Source organism: Fukomys damarensis, unplaced genomic scaffold (assembly GCF_012274545.1).
Source record: "Fukomys damarensis isolate Sample0158 unplaced genomic scaffold, DMR_v1.0_HiC HiC_scaffold_19, whole genome shotgun sequence".
Lineage (NCBI taxonomy): Eukaryota > Metazoa > Chordata > Mammalia > Rodentia > Bathyergidae > Fukomys > Fukomys damarensis.
In genome coordinates, this window is record NW_022900931.1 from 34235004 (window position 1) to 34255816 (window position 20813).

At 48.0% G+C, this 20813-nt stretch overlaps 1 protein-coding gene across 1 annotated transcript in view; it reads right to left on the reverse strand.

The window, feature by feature from the left end:
- Positions 1–12545: 12545 nt before the first annotated feature.
- Phyh (phytanoyl-CoA 2-hydroxylase) overlaps positions 12546–20813 on the reverse strand; it is a 9547-nt gene continuing 1279 nt past the window's right edge. Inside the window, exons 2-8 of the mRNA XM_010621277.3 lie at positions 20684–20794; positions 19352–19520; positions 18036–18117; positions 17258–17439; positions 15613–15762; positions 13880–14014; positions 12546–12650 (exon numbers count right to left, since the gene is read on the reverse strand). Of these exons, the coding sequence (XP_010619579.1) occupies positions 12597–12650; positions 13880–14014; positions 15613–15762; positions 17258–17439; positions 18036–18117; positions 19352–19471 (723 nt within the window). The 5' untranslated portion in view covers positions 19472–19520; positions 20684–20794 and the 3' untranslated portion in view covers positions 12546–12596. The remainder of the gene's footprint in view (positions 12651–13879; positions 14015–15612; positions 15763–17257; positions 17440–18035; positions 18118–19351; positions 19521–20683; positions 20795–20813) is intronic.

Consider the following 20813-nt stretch of genomic DNA (forward strand, 5'->3'; position numbering starts at 1 on the left):
GCCATCCTGATGATAACCAGGTCACACCTCCCTTGGCAAACACCCCTGCCGTTGAGTACCACCAAGCAGGGTCCTAGAGCCCTTTAGAGACAGGGAGGAAGAGAGCGAGCCTGGGGCGCAGCATTTGAGAAGGCTGGCGGCTCGCTGTAGCGCCTCAGAAGCTCACACATCCCCTCTTCATGTCACAGCGGAAGCAGGCTCCTAGAAATAGGGTCACTAGTGACACTGGAGCTCTGTCGGCCAATAGGGCAAGTCCCTTGGCCATGGTCCTGGCGCTGTCATTTATCATGAACCATCCTGAAGAAGTACCCTTCGGGCATGGTTGAGCATTTTTCTAGTGGCCAGCACTTGATCCAAAACCCAAATCTCGTGGACCAGCCCGAAGCTCCCTTCCCCTAGGACCTGTCTGTCAACATCCTGCCAGGGCTCGACCATTGGCCAAGAAATAAATGTCAACGGCAGGAGGAGCCGCACGCGTGAGGACCCATCAGCAAGGATCCGTCTAGCCGGTCAACACCATGGCCCCGAGAGAGGGAGGCACCGAGGACACGGCCACCTGGATGAGCCTCCTGGGTGAAAGAGCGGCTGCCGGAACCGTCTGTGATGACTTACGACTGTTCACCTTGCTGGTTCCATTCATGTGGGCCACAATATTAAGCCACACCTGCTTCCCAGGCCCTGGGCTAATCAACCGCTGTGCTATGGCTCTGGGTGACCCAGTCCGGCTTCCCTGCCACTCCATGCCTTGGGGACCACAGACCCTAGAGAAGAACCACAAACCTCATGCTGTTCTCTCGGAGGCAGCCTGGGAGGAAGAGGCAGGAGATCCAGAACTCACTGGGCAGAAGGACGGCAGCTTGACACGGGAATCAAGCTCAGGTCTGGACGAGTAGGTTTATACTTCTTACGCGCCTGAAGGCTTGAGATTTCTCCTGGCCACACACAGCTGCTCCAAGAAATGGTCCGACCACGGCTGCTTTCTGCAACCTCTCAGCCCCTTCAGAAGCTTCTCTCCATCTAGGGCATCGGCACCCACTCCCCACGGCTGAGTGTGCGGCGGAGGTGGCCTCCTGGGGACAGTAGACACCCCAGTGTAACAAGTCACAGCCTCGGAGCAGGGGCACAGTTCCAGTGGTGGGGGAGGAAGAGAGAGTACTGAATTCAGGGTCAGAAGAAGAGCACCCTGCAGGGGCTTGGTCCGACGACATGTTCACTGAGCTTTCCCTTGCTCCATCTCAGCATCCGGGCACCCAGGTACCCGGAGTGGACACTCAGGAGCCGTCCAACAAACACACCGCCTGCCCCAGCGTCTGGAGCTCACCGGTCAGTATGTTCTAATGACTGTACTTTAAAAAAAATTTTTTTCGGGGGGTACCAGGGATTGAACTCAGGTCCTTGCGCTTTCAAGGCAGGCCACCAAACCGCTGAGCTAAATGCCCAGCCCCAACTGTACTTCTTAAAACCCTTCAAATGCTGTCTGAACGCACCTCTCCTGCCTCTCCTGCCGCTCCTGCCGCTCCTGCCACTCCTGCCCTCTGCAGACGCTGCCCTTGCAGGTGACTGCAGTAGCAAGGTGGGTTCACACCCAGTCCCACTCTCCCTGCACACCGCTGGGAGCTGGTCTTCCTGCAAACCCGACATGGACTGCCTGCTTAACATGGCCCCGTGGTTTGCCACTGTGTCATGTTGGCGAACACACGTGTGATGCGTTAGTTCCCATCTGCACGTTGAGCTACAATAGAGGGGCAGGGTTGGTGGCACGGAGGGGTGACGGGATCTGCCCACGGCTGTGCAACCCAGCAAGGGCAGTGCTAGAACTGGCCCCAGGTAACCTGCTGTGTGTTGCCCCTTGGGGAGGAAGGCCAAGCTTGTCCCAGGGCCCAGGCCCTCCACGTGCTCTGTGCAGTTACTCGATGCCTGTGAGTCCCCAGGAGGCTTCCTGCTCAGGCCTGTGGCAGTGGCTTCCGTTCTAACAGGCCCTGTGAATGTCCACTCAGCCCATACTTCCTTTTGGATGTCTTCCTTTCTGCCTCAGATTCCTTTTGACGAGAGCCCTGAGGCTGATTTCACGCGTTTTATTTATTTATTATTATTTATTATTTTGGTTTGTTGAGACAGGGTCTCACTATGTGGTTGAGTCTGACCTGGAACTCACTATGTAGCCCAGGCTGGTCTCGAACTCACAGGGATCCTCCTGCCTCAGCCTCCCAAATGCTGGGATTACAGGCATGCGCCACCATGCCCACCTTGTTTTCTCTCGTTTTACACATGTGCATGGGACAGCTTTTCTTGAGGTGCAATATACTCGCCTTCCGATCTGCCCATCTAAATTGTTTGTTTCAGGGCTGGGGGTGTAGTTCACTGGTAGAACCCTTGCCTTGCATGTGCACGGGCCTGTATTTGATGCCTAGCGCCACACACACATGCACACCCATCTGTCACCTATCTATCTGAGTCAGTAGTTTCTAGTTTATTCACAAGATTGTGCAACCATCACCATTTCAGAACATTTCCATTGACCCCAAAAGAAAGCCTCACACCCACAAAGAATGATTCGCATTTTCCCAAGCCCAGCCCTCAGGTGGATGCTCATCTGTGCGTTCTCTGCAGATTCGCATCCTCCTGACACTGCGTGGAGTCAGAGTCACCCTGGATGTGTCTGGCTTCTTCCGCTTGGCAGAATTTTTTTTGAGGTTTGTCCATGGCGAAGCACATATCAGCTTTGATTCCCTTGGACTGTTGAGGAGCGCTGAATCGCAGGATAGGCCGCGTTTTGTTCGTCTGCTCATCGTTTGGTAGGTTTCCATCCTACGGTGACTGTGGGAAATGCTGCTTTGCATGCACATTTCGTGCCGGCGTGATTTCTCTCCTTGGGTTGTTACCTGGACTAAATGGTAATCCTACATTTAATATTTTGAGGTGCTCACAGTAGATCTAAAATGTCCATTTATTTGCCTGCTTCCTCAGGTGCCACAAGGCCTGCTGGCAGGGAAGTTTCTACCTCGTGGGGCCTCATGTGGTACCTGGCACTGACCAGATGCCCCACCAATGCTCATTGGATTAATCAGCCGAGGTATTCTTGCTTGACAGCATAAAAGGAAACATTCATGCATGGCTTTCAATGGGCTATTCAAGGGAAGGTCGAAACACGGGCACCTGGAATTTCCAGGATTGTGTGCTTGCAGGTTTGGGTATCACTAAGGTCCTTCTCAAGTGGTGGGGATGAACCTTGGGTGCATTTATAAAGGACTGCCTTCGAAGGTGGCCAACACAACCTTACCCTTCTCCCCAACCGGGTTGACCTTTAGGCAAGTTTCTTCCTGACTCTAGGTCCCAAGCTTCCTTTTCTTAGGGAATTTGCTGTAGAAAATTTGCAGTTGTAAATTCTTTTTCTACCCCTTTGAAACATATCCAGCTTCTTCAGTTTTGCAATGTGGGAATATCCTTCTTGTTTTGGAGGGTAGGTGCTGGGGATTGAACCTAGGACCTCATGCATAGTACGAGTACTCTCTGACACTATGTCTTTCTGAGGACTGAGAACCAGTTGTTCTGAAACATGAGCATCTGAGGAGTTAGCACCCAGCCTCCTAAGTTCAAAGTTGTGAAGACCAATTAGTACACCCAGATGGTTATGATGCCTTCACCCTACGTTTTAAACCTGCCCAGACCTTTGGCTGGGTAAAGTTGGCTCAGGTCTTCTTAGCTACTGCAAAAGTCATGAACAGAGCCTTCCTGCCTGTTTCACTCAGATGCAATTTTAACTTTGACCATGGCATTGACTCAGTATACCAACTACTTCTCCAAGGACAGTCATAGCTCCTGTCTAGTGGAAATGGCATCCATGCAAACAAGGCCACTACAGGCCGAGCCTACCCGTGTCACCCTGAAATAGACATACAGAAGCCCCTTGTCTGTACCTCCTACAAGAATATATTGGGCTTTTTCATTTCAGCTCATTTTCAATGGACTAATTATGCTCCTAACAGCCTCACATTGGGAAGGAGTAAAATAAGGACTATGCTGAAAAGGACTCCTGACCCTTGAAAACCAAGGGACCCCAGAACTCAGGCTCCAGGAGCCCCCACGGGAAACAGATGAGCCCCTTTCCTGCCTCCCTACTCTGGTTACAGGAACAATAAGAGGAAAACATCTTAGCTGTGAATGTGAATGCTTGTTTGTTGGGTGAGAAAGAGACAGCTTCCAATTAAAAAAAAAATCAACTCCTTGGAAGTGCCCTGGAGCTGACCGTGTTGACACAAGTGGGTGTGGCACATGAGAGTTTGGGAGTCCGGACATTTCTCAGCGCTTTCTGGTTTTTTGTGTTGCTCTGGAAGCATCCATTTCTCTAAAGCGCTGGCTGGCCCAGAGACTGGTGGCACATCTGTACAGCTTCTGCCTCCTAGCCACGGATTCGATCAGTCTAAGAAGACGGTGTCTGAAATCTCTGAGTGTAAACCATGGGACAACTGCGACCACACCAGAGACGGGAGAATTGGTGGCAGCCGCTCCTCATCACTGGGGTCTTAGACAAGGTGAAGAATTAAGCAAAGTGGAGGGCGGAGGCTGCCACGTCGCCTTCATGGCCCTATGCGTGAATTCCAGTTGTACCAAGTCTTCCTTAACGCTGGAAGTGCTACCGTTTTCATGTCGCTGGTCAAACGGGGCTGTGGCCATCACTTTTCCTCGTCGCTCTCTGCCACACCTGGGTGCCCACAGCAGTCTTCATGGCGTGGCCTTCTGTCCCCAGCCCTTCTCCTGTAGCCCTGAGCTCCTGGAGAGCGCAGACCGGGTTTGTTCCCTTCTGCTTTTCCCAGGGGTCACAGCAGTGCCCGGAACCTCAGTAAATGTTTGCTGAAAGGTTGAGGTCTAGAAGCTGGGAAAGCCGCTAGGTGAGTCCGGGGGCCGGGGCCGGGGCACCGAGCACGCACACGCGGCCCTGGCATCTGTCTGGATGTCAGTGTCGCGGGGATGCGTGAGAGGGCCGCTGGGAGCGTGTGATCCACGAGTTCACGGCCGAGTCTCCCCACAAGGTGCATGAAAGGGGCTCTGTCTGGTGACTGTGGGCCTCTGAGAGATGGCTGGCAGGGAGACCTGGAGGACGTGGCCAGGAGTGGACAAAGAATGCATGGACATGTTTCTGATCGCTATGAAGTTTGGTCAGCTACCAACCATTTCCTCCAGCTGTCCTCACTCGTTATGAAGCTCTGCTGCCCAGTCTTTCATTCTCAGCCGCCTTGAGCAAGATTTCCACATCCCTTTCCAGGAACCTGAATTAATAAGTCAAATTGTCCCTAACGACAGGCAGATCAACGTCTGCTATGAGTGGAACACAGGTGAGTTGTTAAAAAGTTTTGTTGTCTACTCTCTTTCTTGGACTATCATCTGAGAGTCTGCTGATTGCTGGACGCTGGAAGATTTGTGAGTGTTTTGAGGTTTGCTTTTGGGAGGGAGATGTTTGAGCCCCTCAGGGTAACAAAGGACCAACAGTGTCTCAGACCTAAGAGCTGCTCCACCTGTAGCTGGCCTGGAGCCCCTTTCCCACCAGGTTCTCCAGCCTCAGAAGCAGCATCATTACTGATTCAGGGTTGTTGATTTTATTTTCATTGGTAATACGGACTCCACTGTTAAGATCTTCACCAAACTATATGTGAAAGGCCTGCTCAACAAGTAAGACTGGAAAAGATACCCAGCGGCCAGGGATTTTAGCTCAGTGGTGCCGCCGCCTGCCTCACAAGCTCAAGGTCCTGAGTTCAAGTTTGAGTTTGATCCCTAATACCAGAAAGAAAGAAAGTGAAGATACCCAGCACTCTGTCAATATTCAGGGCCACCCTACAAAGCCCCATTTTATAAATGAAGAAACCAAGGTCTCGAACAATGGTGAACCTTTTGGAGATGAGTGCCCAAACCACAACCCAAAACTCACTTCTTTACCACAAAGTGCTAAGACTGCAATTAAGCCTGAATACTAAGGTTTTATTTTAGAAAAACATTAACATCCTTTGCTTTAAAAGGAAAACATAATACTTGTGTCATAGGTTCACCACCACTGACCTAGAAGATGGCTCTAAACTTGCAAAGGGTGTAGATAATTGAGTTGGGATTAACCCTCTAGCCCATCTGAGGGAGGCCCTTAAAGGGAATCCTATTCCATTTTTTTTTCCTGGCTTTTACAGTCTGTTTTGTTTGTTTTTGTTTTCTTTTTCCCTGTGATTGCTCTGGGAAATGACTGCAGCCCAGGGATGTGGTTGCAGCCCAGGCAGGAGCTCTCCAGGCTGTGGTGGGGAGAATGCTGTCCCCTCAGAGGTGAGCCACTTTTCAAGCGGCCATGCACAGGGCCAAGAGTTCAGCCCGGATATCGAGGGTGAGCTACGTGCTCACCGGGAAGCAAAGAGCTGGGCCAGGAACTCCACCAGAAGCCAGCGTCTCAGCGGGTGGAGAAGATTTCTGGTCATTTCACTGGACAGTAACCTAACGAGCGCAGATGAAGTCACTACACAGGGCCCCGAGGGAGACAAATGGGAGGAACCATTTGTAAGCACATCGTCCAGTAACACTGAGTCCACCGCACTGTGTGCAACCCTCACCACCAGTCACCTGCACAGTACTCCACGATGCACCCCTTCCTTACACGCTCATCCCCACTGCTCCTCCAGCTGCCGACACCCACCTGCAGCTTTCCTCTCTCTGGGTTCAATGACTGCAGGTAACTCAGGTATGAGGCAGTCTACTGCATTTGTCCCTTTGGGACGGACTTGTCTCACTTAGCATGACTTCCTCCCAGTTCACCCATGTGAGGGCAGGTGTGAAAATTCCCTTCCTATTTAAGTCTAGGCAATCTCTAAGGTGTGCATTCTGTGTGTCCATTCATGCACGGATGGAGATGGGTTACTTTCCATGATACAAATGTGGATGTGCACATAACCTTTTGAGGCTCTTCTTTTAATTCCTCTTTATTATAATTATATATATTAATTTTACAAGATAATAGGTCTCCTATGCCATTTTCCTACAGGCAATAATAGACTTTGACTGCATCCACTCTTCTCATTACCCTCTTATCCCCTCCTACTGGTCCCTTCCCTCCCTTTCTTTTTATACCAGGGATTGAACTTAGGTTCTTGAGCTTGCAAGGCAGGTGGTAGAACCACTGGGCTAAATCCCCAGCCCTCCTCTTTCTTGATAGTCTCCCTTTTACTTTCATGTAGTCTCCCCCACCCCCCAGATTCTACATATGAGAGAAAATGTGGTGCTTGTTCAAGTTTGATTTATTTCACTTGCTATGATGATCGATTCCACTTGTTTTTCTGCAAACAACATGATTTCATTCTTTCCTGTAGCTGAATAACTCCATGGTGTATATGTGCTACATTTTCTTTAACCATTCATCTGTTACTGGGCATCTGATAGGCTGATTCTATAACCTGGGTATTATGAGTAATTCCACACCAAACCTGGGTACCGAGGTATCCCTACAGTATGCCACTCTGATTCGCTTGCGTACATACCCAGAAGTGGCATAGCCAGATCCTACAGTAGCTCTACCTTCAGTTTTTTGAGGAACCTCTACCTGGAAGTTGTTTCTTTCTTGAGGTTGAAATACTTTACTCCATGCTCTCCTTGACTTAGGCATTGAGTAGAGAAGAAGTCTTCTGTGATTCTGATGGGCTTTCCTTTCTCTAACAGCTCTTAATATTCTGTTCTTGTCTTGAATTTCTGGAATCTTGACTATTATATACCTTGGTGTAGTTTGGTGTCCCCCCACCCCCTGATCATGCCTACTTGGAGTTCTATATGCCTTGCTCACTGTATCTCAAGTACTTTTTCCATGTTTGGAAAGCTTTCTGCTATTACTTCTGTGAATAAATTTTTATGCCCTTTGTGCTATAATCTTATTCTTCATTGATTTCACTTAATTTTATAGTAGCCTTCTTTGCATCATCTAGCAGCTGTTAGATGTATTTTTTGTGGTCCTTTGCTATTTTTAAGAGTTCTTTCATTTAGTGATCACCAGCTGCAAGCTTGTCTTCCAGACCTGATATTCTATCTTCACATTGGTGGATCCTGCTGCATGTACTTTCAGTAGAATAATCTAGATCTCTATTTGAATCTGTTCTATGGAATTCAGTTATTTTCTATGTTGGGCATTCATGGCTTCCATGTCTTTCCTTAACTCCTCTCTCTCTCTCTCTCTCTCTCTCTCTCTCTCTCCTCTCATCTGTATCTACTCTAGATTCAATAATGATTTCCTTCATTATGGGTGTCATCTCTAATTATCTCTGTTTTACTGTTGTCAAGAGACCTATTCATCTGTTGTGTTACTTCTGCTGTCACCATTTCGTAAAATTCAGCTGGGAGGTTTTTTATTTCTTCCACCTCAACGCCCCCTTAATTTGCCTTGGGTGAGTTGAGGATTGTGGGTAGCATCTTGCTTCTGTGTTTTCTTATTTATTTATTTATTTATTTATTTATTTATTTATTTATTTTCTGCATTGAGGTTTGTAAATCATTATGGTAGGTAGCTGTATTACTGGTACTGAGACTTCTTTAGGGAAAGGCTACTTTTCAGAGATGCCTTCTAGCCATAGCTGGGTTTTGGCTTTTGAGACTGTACTCATTAATTAGGAATGAAAAGTTGCTGCCTCTTTGGCCTACACACAGTTCTTTGATATTGAACTACAGTGTTGTTTATGACTCCCAGACAATCTAGGTATTGACATAAAAGGAAAATCAATTGATCACAACAGCTATGTCACCTTGACTAATGTAGTATAACAGTAATAACAAAGCATCAAACACAGACTAGAAAATGACAAGCTGTGATAACTATTAATCTGCCAAATTTAACCATAGGTATAAGATCTATACTTATATAACAAGATCTAAGGCAAAGCAGACAATTATATGCAGTAGTAGAGTGATTTACCTTAAATGGAGGAAATTTAAAAGGGATAAGAGGGAAAAAATAGAGAAATTAAAGAAAAAGATTAGAAGCAAGGCTGCAGGACAAAGAAAGATTACCCAAGCCTTAGGAAAGGCTTGTAGGAGGTAATTTTCAAACTACGTAATGGGCATTCTTGGGGTCTTGGAAAATAACATAAGAACGAAGGGAAAAGGAGAAAACAAGAAGAACAAAACAAAACAAAATGTTCACACTCACAAAAACCAAAAACAATGAAGCAAGCAAACAACAAACAAATAAACAAAAACAAAAGCAGAGAAAAAAGAAAAGTTTCTGTGATTTGAAGTCTGTGGTTATATTTTGGGGTCTACAGTTTTGTGATGGTGTCCAATCCAGTGGTGGCAGACCAAAAGGGCAGCCACAGCCCAGATCCATGCTGTTTAATTCCAGCAAGATGGCGATAGGATTAGGGCAGGGTGCTGGGTAATCTAGCAAGCCTGCAATGGGATTAGGGCAGGGTGCTAATTCTGGTACTTTCAAATCCACTGAAGTTCAGAGTGTACCTGGCCTCAGGTCAAAGGGCTGGGGCTTGAGTCTTTCAGGCAGCAACACTCTCAGTGTCTCTTGTCAGCCTGGCCATGTCTCCTGCTGTTGCCTCTTAACCAGTCACTGTGGGATTTCAACACTGGGGGCCCTGAGATGAAGCCAACCTGAGTCCTGTATTCAGCTGGCTCCTCCCTAATCTGGCATCTGACTAAGTGCCCTCTCTAGGGGTACAACCTTGGCTCATGCAGCTCTGCAGCTGAGGCCATCCTGGAAGGGGGCTGAGGGGAGTCCACTCGCAGCATATCTGCTGCAGAAATGCATTCTTACTCCGGAGAAGAATCTGGGCAGCATAGTGGTGCCACCACAGTGTATTCTCCTGTTTGGTCCCTACAATCACCCTAGAAGGGCGCCCTATTTGTCAGTATTTCATGGAGGAGGGAACAGGTGCAGAAGTGAATTGCACAGCCTTCTGCCTTCCATGAAACCACTCCTCTTCCAAAATACTTACATTTGCTGCCCTCTGGGGAGAGCAGCAGAGTGGAAGCATTGTCCCAGTGTTTCATTTCCTCCTCAGAGCCAACCAAAACCCTTCCTGTTCTCACCCCACTTTGGCCTTCATAAGCACGGATGACAGACCCCTTCCATAACAGCGAGTCATCTTCATGCCTATCCAACCCTCCAGGCTTAAGTCTAATTTCCCCAAAACGAGTTCTTTCACTGTGTCATTGTGACTCACAGTCAACTTTCAATTCAGCCTTAGAAATCTGGCCTAGGGATTTTACAGTGGTCCAAATATTGAACTCAACCCTACCTCACACAGATTTCACCTACCCTAGAGAGTCATAGATACCTGTAATTCTTTAGGAGAAGCTGAGGGTGTGGAGGTTTCTGTCTTTCTACTCCTGGCAGACAGGGGCTGTAGGTCCTGCCTACCAGGGATTACGTGGCTACCTTGGGATGCTGGGGCTCACCAGCTGGGCTGGAAAAAAACTGTCAAATATGACAAAAAAATTAGCATTTCATGTCAAAGGCTACTGAGCTGCTGTTCAACGGGAGAAAGCTTGATGAATTACTTGGGAAAGTCATGGGCTGTAGTCATGATCACCATCAGAAGGTTTGAATGGATAAACTTTACTATTCGTCTGCAGAGACAGAGGCCAAATGCCTCTGTCAGAATGTTCCAGGACTTTCTTACCAGGTCAGTATTCCTCGGACTTTCTTACAGATACAGCTATCTCACAGATACAACTAGAGACATGCTTTCCATGTTATTATGTGTGAGAAGTTTTCTAAACTTTATCTCCACACTTCCTGTGGAGGAGGAAGCATAGCAAAGAGGGTTATTAGATAAATTACCGAGAGCCTGACAGCCATAGCCCTAGCAAGATGATCCATACTGTGGATCAAATTAAAAGTAGGAGCCTATGTAGCCAGGCATGGTGGCGCATGCCTGTAATCCCAGCATTTGAGGGGCTGAGGCAGGAGGATCGCTACAAGTTTGAAGCCAGCCTGGGCTACACAGGGAATCCTGGGCCAGCCTGAACTACATAGCAAGACCTTGCCTCAAAAACCACCCCCACCCCCAAAAAAAGGCAGGAGCCCAAGCAAGTACAGGTGTCCATTTAAGCTGTGGTGGATTGGGATGAACCTGGAGCAGAACTGGAGTCTTGCTTTTTGAAGAGGCAATGTTCTAGAGCTCACAGAAGTAGCTTTCTTCTTTTGGGCGGTCTTCTGAGAGAGTGACTTACTAAGAACACCTAGAGATAAAAGGCTCTCTGGGGAAAAGCAGAGCTGAGACTTTGAGCCCAAAAAGGGGCAGTTTGGGAGGCCCAGGGATTTAGCTCAGTGGTGCTGCTGCCTGCCTCACAAGCACAAGTTCCTGAGTTCAATCCTCAGTACTAAAAAGGGGGTGGGGGAGGCAGCTACTGAAGAAGGAGACTGAATTACCAAAAGCTACTTCTTTTTTTTTTTGTACAGGAGATTGAACTTGGGTCCTTGCGCTTGCCAGGCAGGCCACTGAACCACTGAGCTAAATCCCCGGCCCCCAAAAGCTACTTCTTACTGAACAAAGTATTAGAGGAACAAAAATGTGAGGGCAAAAATGCAAACTAAACTCTGGGTCACACACATTGAAACTTGAATGGTCTGTGTTATTGCTGGTCAGTAGGAGGCTCTCTGGAAGCCTCCCAGCCATGTGACCATTGTGGCCTCCCATTGTTACCAGGTTTTAGGATGCTGGAGTCTCCTTCTGGAGGTGGTTTCTAGGTTCTTTCTGTCCCAAGCAAAGAATTAGTCAAGACCTACACCAGTGGTACCAAAGTTCTGAGGTGCCTTTACAAAGACCTAGGAAAACTTGTACTTAGCAGAATGACAGGAAAAGAACTCAGTATTTCCTTCCTACTGAAACCCTAGCTAGAGTTTTTAAAAATGAGGACCGTGTCTGCACGGTGCCCTCAGCTGGTACAGAAACACAGTGCTGTATCAAAATGAATCCCCAGCCCATGCACACTCCAAATCAAGGAAAAATATCTAAAAACATCTGAGCCTGGGAAGAAGTTAGGTTTCGTTGATAAATGCTGAAGATTTTCTGCTGCTGTGCCCAATAAAAATGCAAAGGAAGTTGTCCTGGTCTCGTTCTTTAGGAACAGAGGAAAAGACCGGTGTTTTATGAGAGGGTTTCCGGTTGAAGAAGCTGTGTCAGGAAGCCTATGTCCCAGACTGGGCTCCATGGTTCCCTCTGGGTGCCCTTGGGTATGTGTGAATACACTATTTTTGCCTTACTCTGGACACAAATTGGATAGGTGGAAGAGGGGCACAACTCCAAGCTCCGAGTTTCACAGAATGCATTCCGTTTGTGTAAAGAGCTCATTCAATCAAAGAAACTGATACCCATATTTAAATTACACACCAATTATTTTTATTATCTGTAACCACTAAATTGTTCTTAAAACAGTAATATTTCACTTGCACTGTTTTTACTTCCATTAAAGCAACAGCGCTGCACTGCAAAATTAAGTCCCAGTATGTATTTCTTGATTTTCTTAAAAAGCGATAGAAAAGATTATATCACCCCCATAAGAAAACATTTTCCTTAGACTCCTTGCTTCACTTTGATTGACTTCCTTTAAAAGTGTTATAACGAAGGGCCATTTCAAAGGCTAATTCTTTCTCCTTTCACAAGCCGGGCTCGAAACTTCCAAATGTCCTGGAAATGATTCAAACAGAAAGAATTTATGAAGCATTTCTATTGGCCTATTCCGCACATGGGGAACAGAAAAAAAATTAATTGTTTCATTTATTAATAAATGAAACATGTTCTAAGGCTCCAGCTAATCTACAGTCGTGCTAACTACACTATGTCAACTGGTCCCTCAGCTGTCATCCTGGTTGTTCACACCGGGCTAATTACAGGTGACGAAACCGAGTGGTGTGATACTGGTCACAGTGGGGTTTGCTGCTGTCTCCCTGCTTGACGTCCCTGTCCCGCCAGAACCACTGAGATGTTCTACCCTGATTAGATCATAATAGTGAATATGACGCCATGGGTTGCTGCCTTGTATCTACCCCCACTGTGCTTCATAAAGCAATTTCAGTGTTCTTAATTCTTGTTTCTCTTTTAGCTGTTTGTTCAAACGAATGATTTGAGAATTGGGTCTGGCTCTGAGATCTCACTTGGTTGTTTAGCCCAACCTCTGGGACTCTTAATTTCTTCCTCACAGCAAGCAGCTAGGCTGCTGTTCTATTAGGTTCTACTGGGTTTTGGTAGAGAAAATAAATGTAAAAGTACTTTTATACTTTGGAAAGAATTATATTTAGTATTGTTATTTTAAATAAACCCGATAGACTCTCGTTTATAAGGTAACCAACATAAATCACTGGATTAAATACAGAGCTACTTGGCACAAGGCTGACAGAACCTGTGTGTGACACACGCTCGGGACCTCTCAGGGCTCTTTCGTCCCTGCTCCTCCCAAATCATGCCTCTCATAAAACTGCAGATGCAAAGTGGTCAGGACGAAGCCGTGCGGACCCTGTCCTCCAGAGGTCTCACTGGAACTCCTAATGGGACAGCACAGTCACTGTCCCATGTGAACGTAGGAGGCCTGTGCCTGAGATTCCAAACCTTTCCCTTCGCCCTCACACCTTCATGAGGAGGCTCTGTCCTCCTCTCCTTGCGTCTAACCCTGGTTCCCAGCCCAGCCATGTGGCACGGGATGGCACACTCAACACAGGACACCAGAGGCCTCGGATGCCCCAACCGGGGAAGCAAGAGTGAACCGAAACGCGCTGTCATTGTGAGCAGGGCCAGGAAGGTCTCTGAAAAGAACCCTAAGCCCAAGCATGACAGACATGTAAATGACATGAGGTATTCGTTGAGCACCCGAAGAAAAGAAGAGCCCAGTGTCTTTACGGTGTCGTCCCATACTTGCATACCTTCATGCTGAAATCGCCTGCAACTACGCCTTTTCTTTTTGCTACTTGTTTCATTTCCTTCTCGATGTCTTCGTGCTGGGTGCCCTTCACGTCAATGTAGTGGCAGTTGGCACTGGCAAAATGGCAGGAAATCGCCTGTGCAGAGTGAATACAGATGCTGGAGAAAGATCCCGTTAACACCAGCGACAAGCCGGGAGTGCTCCTTCCGGAAAACCAGTGTCTTCTTCACCGGGATCTGATGCTTCGTTGAAGGCCTGCTCTGTGAACCCTAAATCACTCTCTGCAGCTTGGCCTCACCCTCTGGCCCCAACCCCAGCTAAAAGCTAAAGAGAAATTACACGGATTTTTTAAAACTAGCTGTGCCATTTATTTTTAAAAGGTTTATGTAGGAATGGAACACAATCCCCTACATGAGAGATCCTGGACTCCTGTACCCATGTGCTATGGAAAAATGGTGGGCATCTTTCCAGAACACCAAGGCTGCTAGAAAAATACAGAGAGCCTGCAAAGTCAGAATATTAAAGCTCAGAATTTTATTTGCGAGCACTGAGATACACCCCAACTGCACAGCCGCCCGCTATCAGAAATGCTGGCACTGTGACGGCATGGATTTTTCACGATCATTCTGCTTTGCTGATTGCTTTTGGCAGCCCCTTGTGTTTGGCCCTGGGGTGGCTTCTCGGTTTGCCTCGGCAGATGCCGGCCCTGCTGAACTGGTAGGAGTGTGCAGAGCAGGAGCCCAGGGGAGACACCGGGGGCAAACCGGAAAGGCCCAGCTTAGTGTGCACAACCCTGCTACCATCCGGAACTGAGAGCCCAAGCTAGCATCGGGGATGCTGAATTCGAGAGCAGCGGGAAGTCAGGAAGTTGTGAGGAATCTTGTCAATTTCTCAGTGTAAGCAATGAAATACATTTAAAACATCCTAAGGCCGAGGATGAGAACATCATGGCTGTCTGCTAATTCTGGCTTTCAAGCAGCCAATTCAGAGCCCTTATTTTGCAGCAATGCTACTTTTTTCCCCAGTAGTAAAGACACTGCAGGCTTTCCTCTGCTATGCTTACGACAAGCAATATAAATCCCAAATTGGGTCCCTTTTGTGTTCCGGCCATTGCTTTTGCCTCAGAAAGCGAAGGCTATGCTCTGTAAAGTGAAATAGTGTTCTACGGCAGGGACACTGGCCGATCACAATTCCCTGTCAACAGGAACAGGGTCTTGAGGTTACCTGGAATCTTACTGATAAGAGAGAAAAAAGCACAAAGCAGGCAAATGTACTTGCCGGCAAATTAACTGATTTAAAATTCGGTTTAGTGAAAAGTCATAAATCTTTGACATGTTAGCTTATCGAGACCCTGTGGCAGAATTTAAAAAGGGTTTTCGTTCAGTTGCCAGTGCTGGAGAGAGACAGAGGGACGGAGGGACTGGGACAGAGGTGGGGGTGTAAAAGAAACACCTCAGGGCCTTCCCCACAGTAGTGACAGCTGTATTGTTATGCACCTTAACTATGCACAAATGGGAAACCCCAAATAAACTGACAACTCACGCTTATGGTTATTTTAGGACTACAAAACCACAGCGTGTTTTCGAGTTAACTGCAAGCAACATTTAAGGCCAATAAAATTCCAATTAGCAGCACTAAAAAGAAAAGAAATAAACCTTTCAGGTATTCTCACATCTTCAGCTGTTTGTTTCTAACCCACTCATCTTTGAGAGCCGCAGCCTCGTGAATGCATACCTTCCTGAACCCTTGCGTTCTGTTCCGCCCAGATCCGTGGATGAGCAGAGGGTGGAAGAAGACAGTGTCTCCCTCCTCCATGACGAGGTGCAGGCGGGGGCTGTCCCGCTTGAGGTCCTGGATCCCGTGGAACATTATGTTGACTCCACCCTGAAGAGAAGACATGTCTGTGGCTGAGAACATCGCAGTGAAAGCTGTGACCTGTGCTTGGCGGGCAAAGCTGCTGAGAGAGAGAAGTCCGTGCTGGACTCCAGCCCTTCCCGTACCACAAACACCAACAGGGATTTCAGGGACTTGCAGCCCCAACCCTAAAATGCTGAGCATGTCCTCTCCAGTTCTCCGCCCTGGACTCCAGATAATCAACAAATCCTGCTCCAGACCAGGAGAATTTTTTCTCTTGAACAACTGGTTCAGTCACATCCTTCCTGGGGCAAAGCGTCCATAGCTGAATGGATAAACAGACCGAGGCAGAGCCTAGTGACTGAACGCTACTGCTCAGCAATGGAAAGGAAGGAGCTAACGCTGCTGAACCTCGAAATAACCATGCTAAGCAAAAGAATCCACACCCACAAAGTCACATCCACATACCCCCCAGAAAAGGCAAACAAAGCTACAACAATGGAAAGCAACTCAGTGGGGGCCTGGGGCAGGAGGAGGGAGTTCACTGGGCTGTGAAGTGTGTGTGACTGTGCATGTATGTGCCAAAAGTGACAGTATACACCAAGGAACTGAGAAAAAATAACAGCGCTTCCAGATTCCTAAAATAAAGCAAGTCCTCAGCTGGGCTTGGTAGCACATGCCTGTAATCCTGGTACCATGGGATGCTGAGGCAGGAGGATTTCAAGTTTGGGCCCAGCATGGGCCTCTTAGTGAATGACTTAGATCAATTCTTAAAATTAATAAAAATAACATTATTTGTATTATAAATATAAAATAAGTCTATTATATTTATATAATTATTATTATGGAGGGCAGCGGGAGGGAAGAGAAAAGAAAGGGAAATAAAAAGAATTAAGATGTGATCTGCACGTGTCCCAACTCCCTGTGTGAAGCCAGTCGTTATGTGCTGCAGACTAAATTTTAAAAAGCCCGGTGATGTAGCTGGACGCGAAGCTTTCAGGTTTGATGGAGGGGAGGCTCCCGTCCCCCAATAAACTGGAGACCCAACAGTGCTAAATGAGCGCTAAACCTTTGTAGACTCCTCTGCTGCTCGCTAAAATGCGCCTGTCCACCTGGGTTGAGAGCCCTGCGTCCTTCCCGTGCCCCCGCCACGCCGCGCTGGCCCCTGACCCTAAACTCCTGTCCTCCGAGGTTCACCCAAACACCAACCTCTGCTGGGCTTCGCTCTTCACCCTGAGGACCGTCAGCCAGGGAGGCTGGGCGCGAGGTGCTTATGTCTGACCCCTGCTTAGGCCCCGTGCTCTCAGGCCTGTGCCGCTCCTACCCAAGTGCCCCCACATTATCCGGCTTTCACACCCACGCTGGAAACACTCAGGGCTGAGGATTCTACCCGACAGCCCTGAGCTCTCCCGATCCTAGTTGTAAACCTCAGGACGATGCTTTGCTAAGAAAGGAAATATCTCATCTCCCTACGGATAAGACAGGGACAGATTTTGATCGAGATGCAGCGGCCAGGCAGACCCACCTCCCACTGGGGATAGCTGTGTGGCTCCAGGGAGCGCCTGTGGGTACCCGGAAGCACCACCAGACAACCGTTGCTCCGGTCAATGTGCTCCATTGCGGTCCAAGCAGCAACGATGCTGTTGCTGGGCCGGAAGGGGAAATAGTGCAGATCCTGGTGCAAGGGGTGCCGTGAGGTCTTCTTGCCTGAAACAGAACCAGCTGTCAAAAACACGCTCCAGTTGGACGTGGTGGCGGATGCCTGTAATCCCAGCATTCGGGAGGCTGAGGCAGGAGGATCGCTGTGAGTTCGAGACCATCCTGGGCTACATAGTGAGTTCCAGGTCAGTCTAAACTACACAGTGAGACCCTGTCTCAAAAAACCCAAAATAAATAAATAAATAAATCACAGACTCCTGAATTCCACTTACTTCTGAGTCCGCCTCTCTGCAGGTGAGGTTTTAGAATTTACATTTTCTCAAGCACAAGACATTTTGAGCCCCACTAAGGCACAGACATATTGAACAGATGTGAACGACACATGAAGAGTTATATTTGTTAAGCTGCACTTATGGGCAGTCGGCTACCTGAAAATTTTGCAGTAAACCTACAGTCAACATCTGAAATCACTACTACACTTCAATGCTGTTACAACTATTTTAAGATTTAAACAAAAACATATACATTCACTCATTTAAAGTTTGCCGGTTATACCCATGACCAGGTTTACAACATCAACTTTACATATTTTAACTAAACGATGTTTTTCTCTTGCTCCTTTGTAAAAAATAGAAGTCCCTCACCAGTATCTGGAGGTTTGTTTATCAGCATTGCATGCATGGCCATAATATTAGGTCCAGTAAAGCACTCCACGTATTTCAGAATCTAAAAGAAAAGGAAGAGAAAATTAACTTCATGGGAAATCAGGAGAGGCAAGTGGCAGGAAGTGTAGAGCCATACAAGAACCAGGACGGCAGCCAGCCACGGCAGCACACGCCTGTGATGCAAGCACTCAGCAGGCAGAGGCAGGAGGATCACTAGGTCTAGGCCGGCCTCAACTACAAGGCAAGACCCCATCTCAAAAAAGAAAACGTGATAATAAAAATGAAAGGTAAAAAGAATATCCATAAAACTAATGTATTAGTTTGTTGCTGAAACAAAATATCAGAGATACCAACTTAAAGGAGGGAAGGTTTGCTGTGGGTTCAGGGGATCCGGTGCACGGTGAGCTGGGTCCAAGGTGGAACATCATGGCGACCAGGAGACAGAGCACAGTGGGAGGAGCGAGGCCGGAGTCGGTTCCCAAAGTCACGCCCTCTCCACCCGCCCACAGGCACTCAGACGTGAGCTTGGGCCCAGACTCACCGTTGCACCGAGAGCCCTGTGAGTGAGAAAAGTTACACGACGGCTAACGTGCTCCTAAGTGACACACACGAGAGGTGAGGGCATACAAACAGGCTTGCACACCCACGACACGATTCCCGAAGAATACACAAAAAGCTCCGTGGGGAGCGGGGCTGGGGCAGGGGCCTTCTCACGTTAGGCCCTTCTGTACTGCCTGGATGTTTGTATAAACACGCATTACTTGTAAAGAGTCATTTTTTTAAAAAATTCAATTTAAATTTAAAAATAAACTCGTACCTCTACTGTCCAGAGTCACAAAACAAAAAGAAAAAAAAAAAGTGAATTCACAAATAACAGCCTCACAATTTGACCGCGTGGATTCTCCCGCGTGAGGCCACAGGGCTCTCTCTTTACCCAGAATTCCTTTCTCCACAAGCAACAATCGGCACACTCTGGGTTTCCCAGTCCGGGCTCCCCCGGGGGGGTGGTGGCAATTCTTATTGGGGGAGGGGCTCTTCTGTGCGTTTTAGGTGCTGTGGGGCCCATCAGCGGCATCTGCGGCCCCTTCCATCAGAAGCCAGTACCACACACACCCTGTGTCACGCTGGGACCACACAAATGTCCCCAGGCGCAAACCCACTGCGGGGCGAAATCACGTCCAGTTGAGAACCACTGTGCTAGGACCAATGCGGGAAGGGCTGAGACCACGTGAAAAGCAGATCTGGGGGGCAGACGCCCCCTACTAAGCAGAGACAAACATAGGCAGAGCCCTTACGTGGGGGAGAGTGCAGTATCTAAACAGCTCCTCGTCCTCCTGGAAATCCTGGATCTTTGAAATCACTTTCTCACCGGCAGTGTCTTTCGACTTCACAATGTCCACATCCCTCATTATCATTATTCCTGGTGGCTGCACCTCCTTTCTGCAGATTCTTTCAAACTCAGCCCTAGAAAATTGAATTTACAAGGTCATTCTCGCTAGCTCCCGCCCCGTGGCAAGATTGGCAAGGACCCGGCCCTCAGGAGGAGAAGGCCCAGGCAGAAGTCCCCCTCCTGGAATCCACTGCCACAGTCACTGCAGCCCTTCTGGGGATGCCCACCCTTGTGGCCCAGGGACCGGCTTCCTGGAAGGCAACTTATCCCACGGAGTTGGGGGGACCGGGCCGGCTGGCCACGTGGGTCCCTCATGTCCCAGCAGGGCTGGGACTCCTGGGATGGGGTGAGGCCAGCCAGGCCGGGGCTGAGAGGCAGGTGAAGCTTCCCTGGCTGCCTCTGGCTCTCCTCCTGCTGGGCGGCCTGGGTTCCCAACAAGGTGTGGTCAGCGACCCAGGGTTGGGGACCCCCGTTAGCAGGTGAGCAGGGAAACATTCTTGTGATTTGGTCATATTTGTAATGATACTGGATGATTATCCCTGATCTGAAAAGCTTGGGACACGAAACATTTCAGATTTCTGAATCTTTTTTAAATATTGCAATATTTGCATACACATAATGAGATATGCTGAAGACAGGACCAAAGTCTAAATGCAGAATTCCCCTGTGGGCCTACACCCTTTACACACATAGCCTGAAGGTGATTTTATACCTTTATACCATGAGGTCCAGGTGTGGAATCTTCCACTTGTGGCTATAGCAGTGGTTGAAAAGTTTTAGATTTTGCAGCAGTTCAGATTTTGGATTTCCGGATTAGCGACGCTGGGCTGAGAATCTGGGGCACATCTGTTTGGCCGTTAGCTGAGACCAAAGCTAAGCCTAGCACATTAGCCCTGCTCCTAAACATTATCGTTAAGACAACAGTGGAACTCTGGGCATGGTGGCACACACCTGTAATCCCAGCCCCAGGGAGGCTGAGGCAAGAGGGCTCCCTGAGAGTTCGAGGCCAGACTGGGCTACATGGTGCGTTCAAGGCCAACCTGAACTACACTGTCTCCAAAAACCAAAAAACAGGGCCAGGGATTTAGCTCAGCAGTGCCACTGCCTGCCTCCCAAGTGCAAGGTCTTGAGTTTGATCCCTGAAAAAAATCAGAGCATGAAGATGCTAATCTAATTTAGACTCCCATTTTATGCATATAATACATATTTTTGTAAATAACAAGTAATAGTACTGTACCGAAAGCGTTGAATATCAGCAGCAGATACCAGATTTTTAATGACAAGGAATCCATTATCTTCATAAAATTTTCTCTGTTCCAGGGTTAGGACATCATTATCCAAAGTATACCTAAAGGACAAAAAAAAAA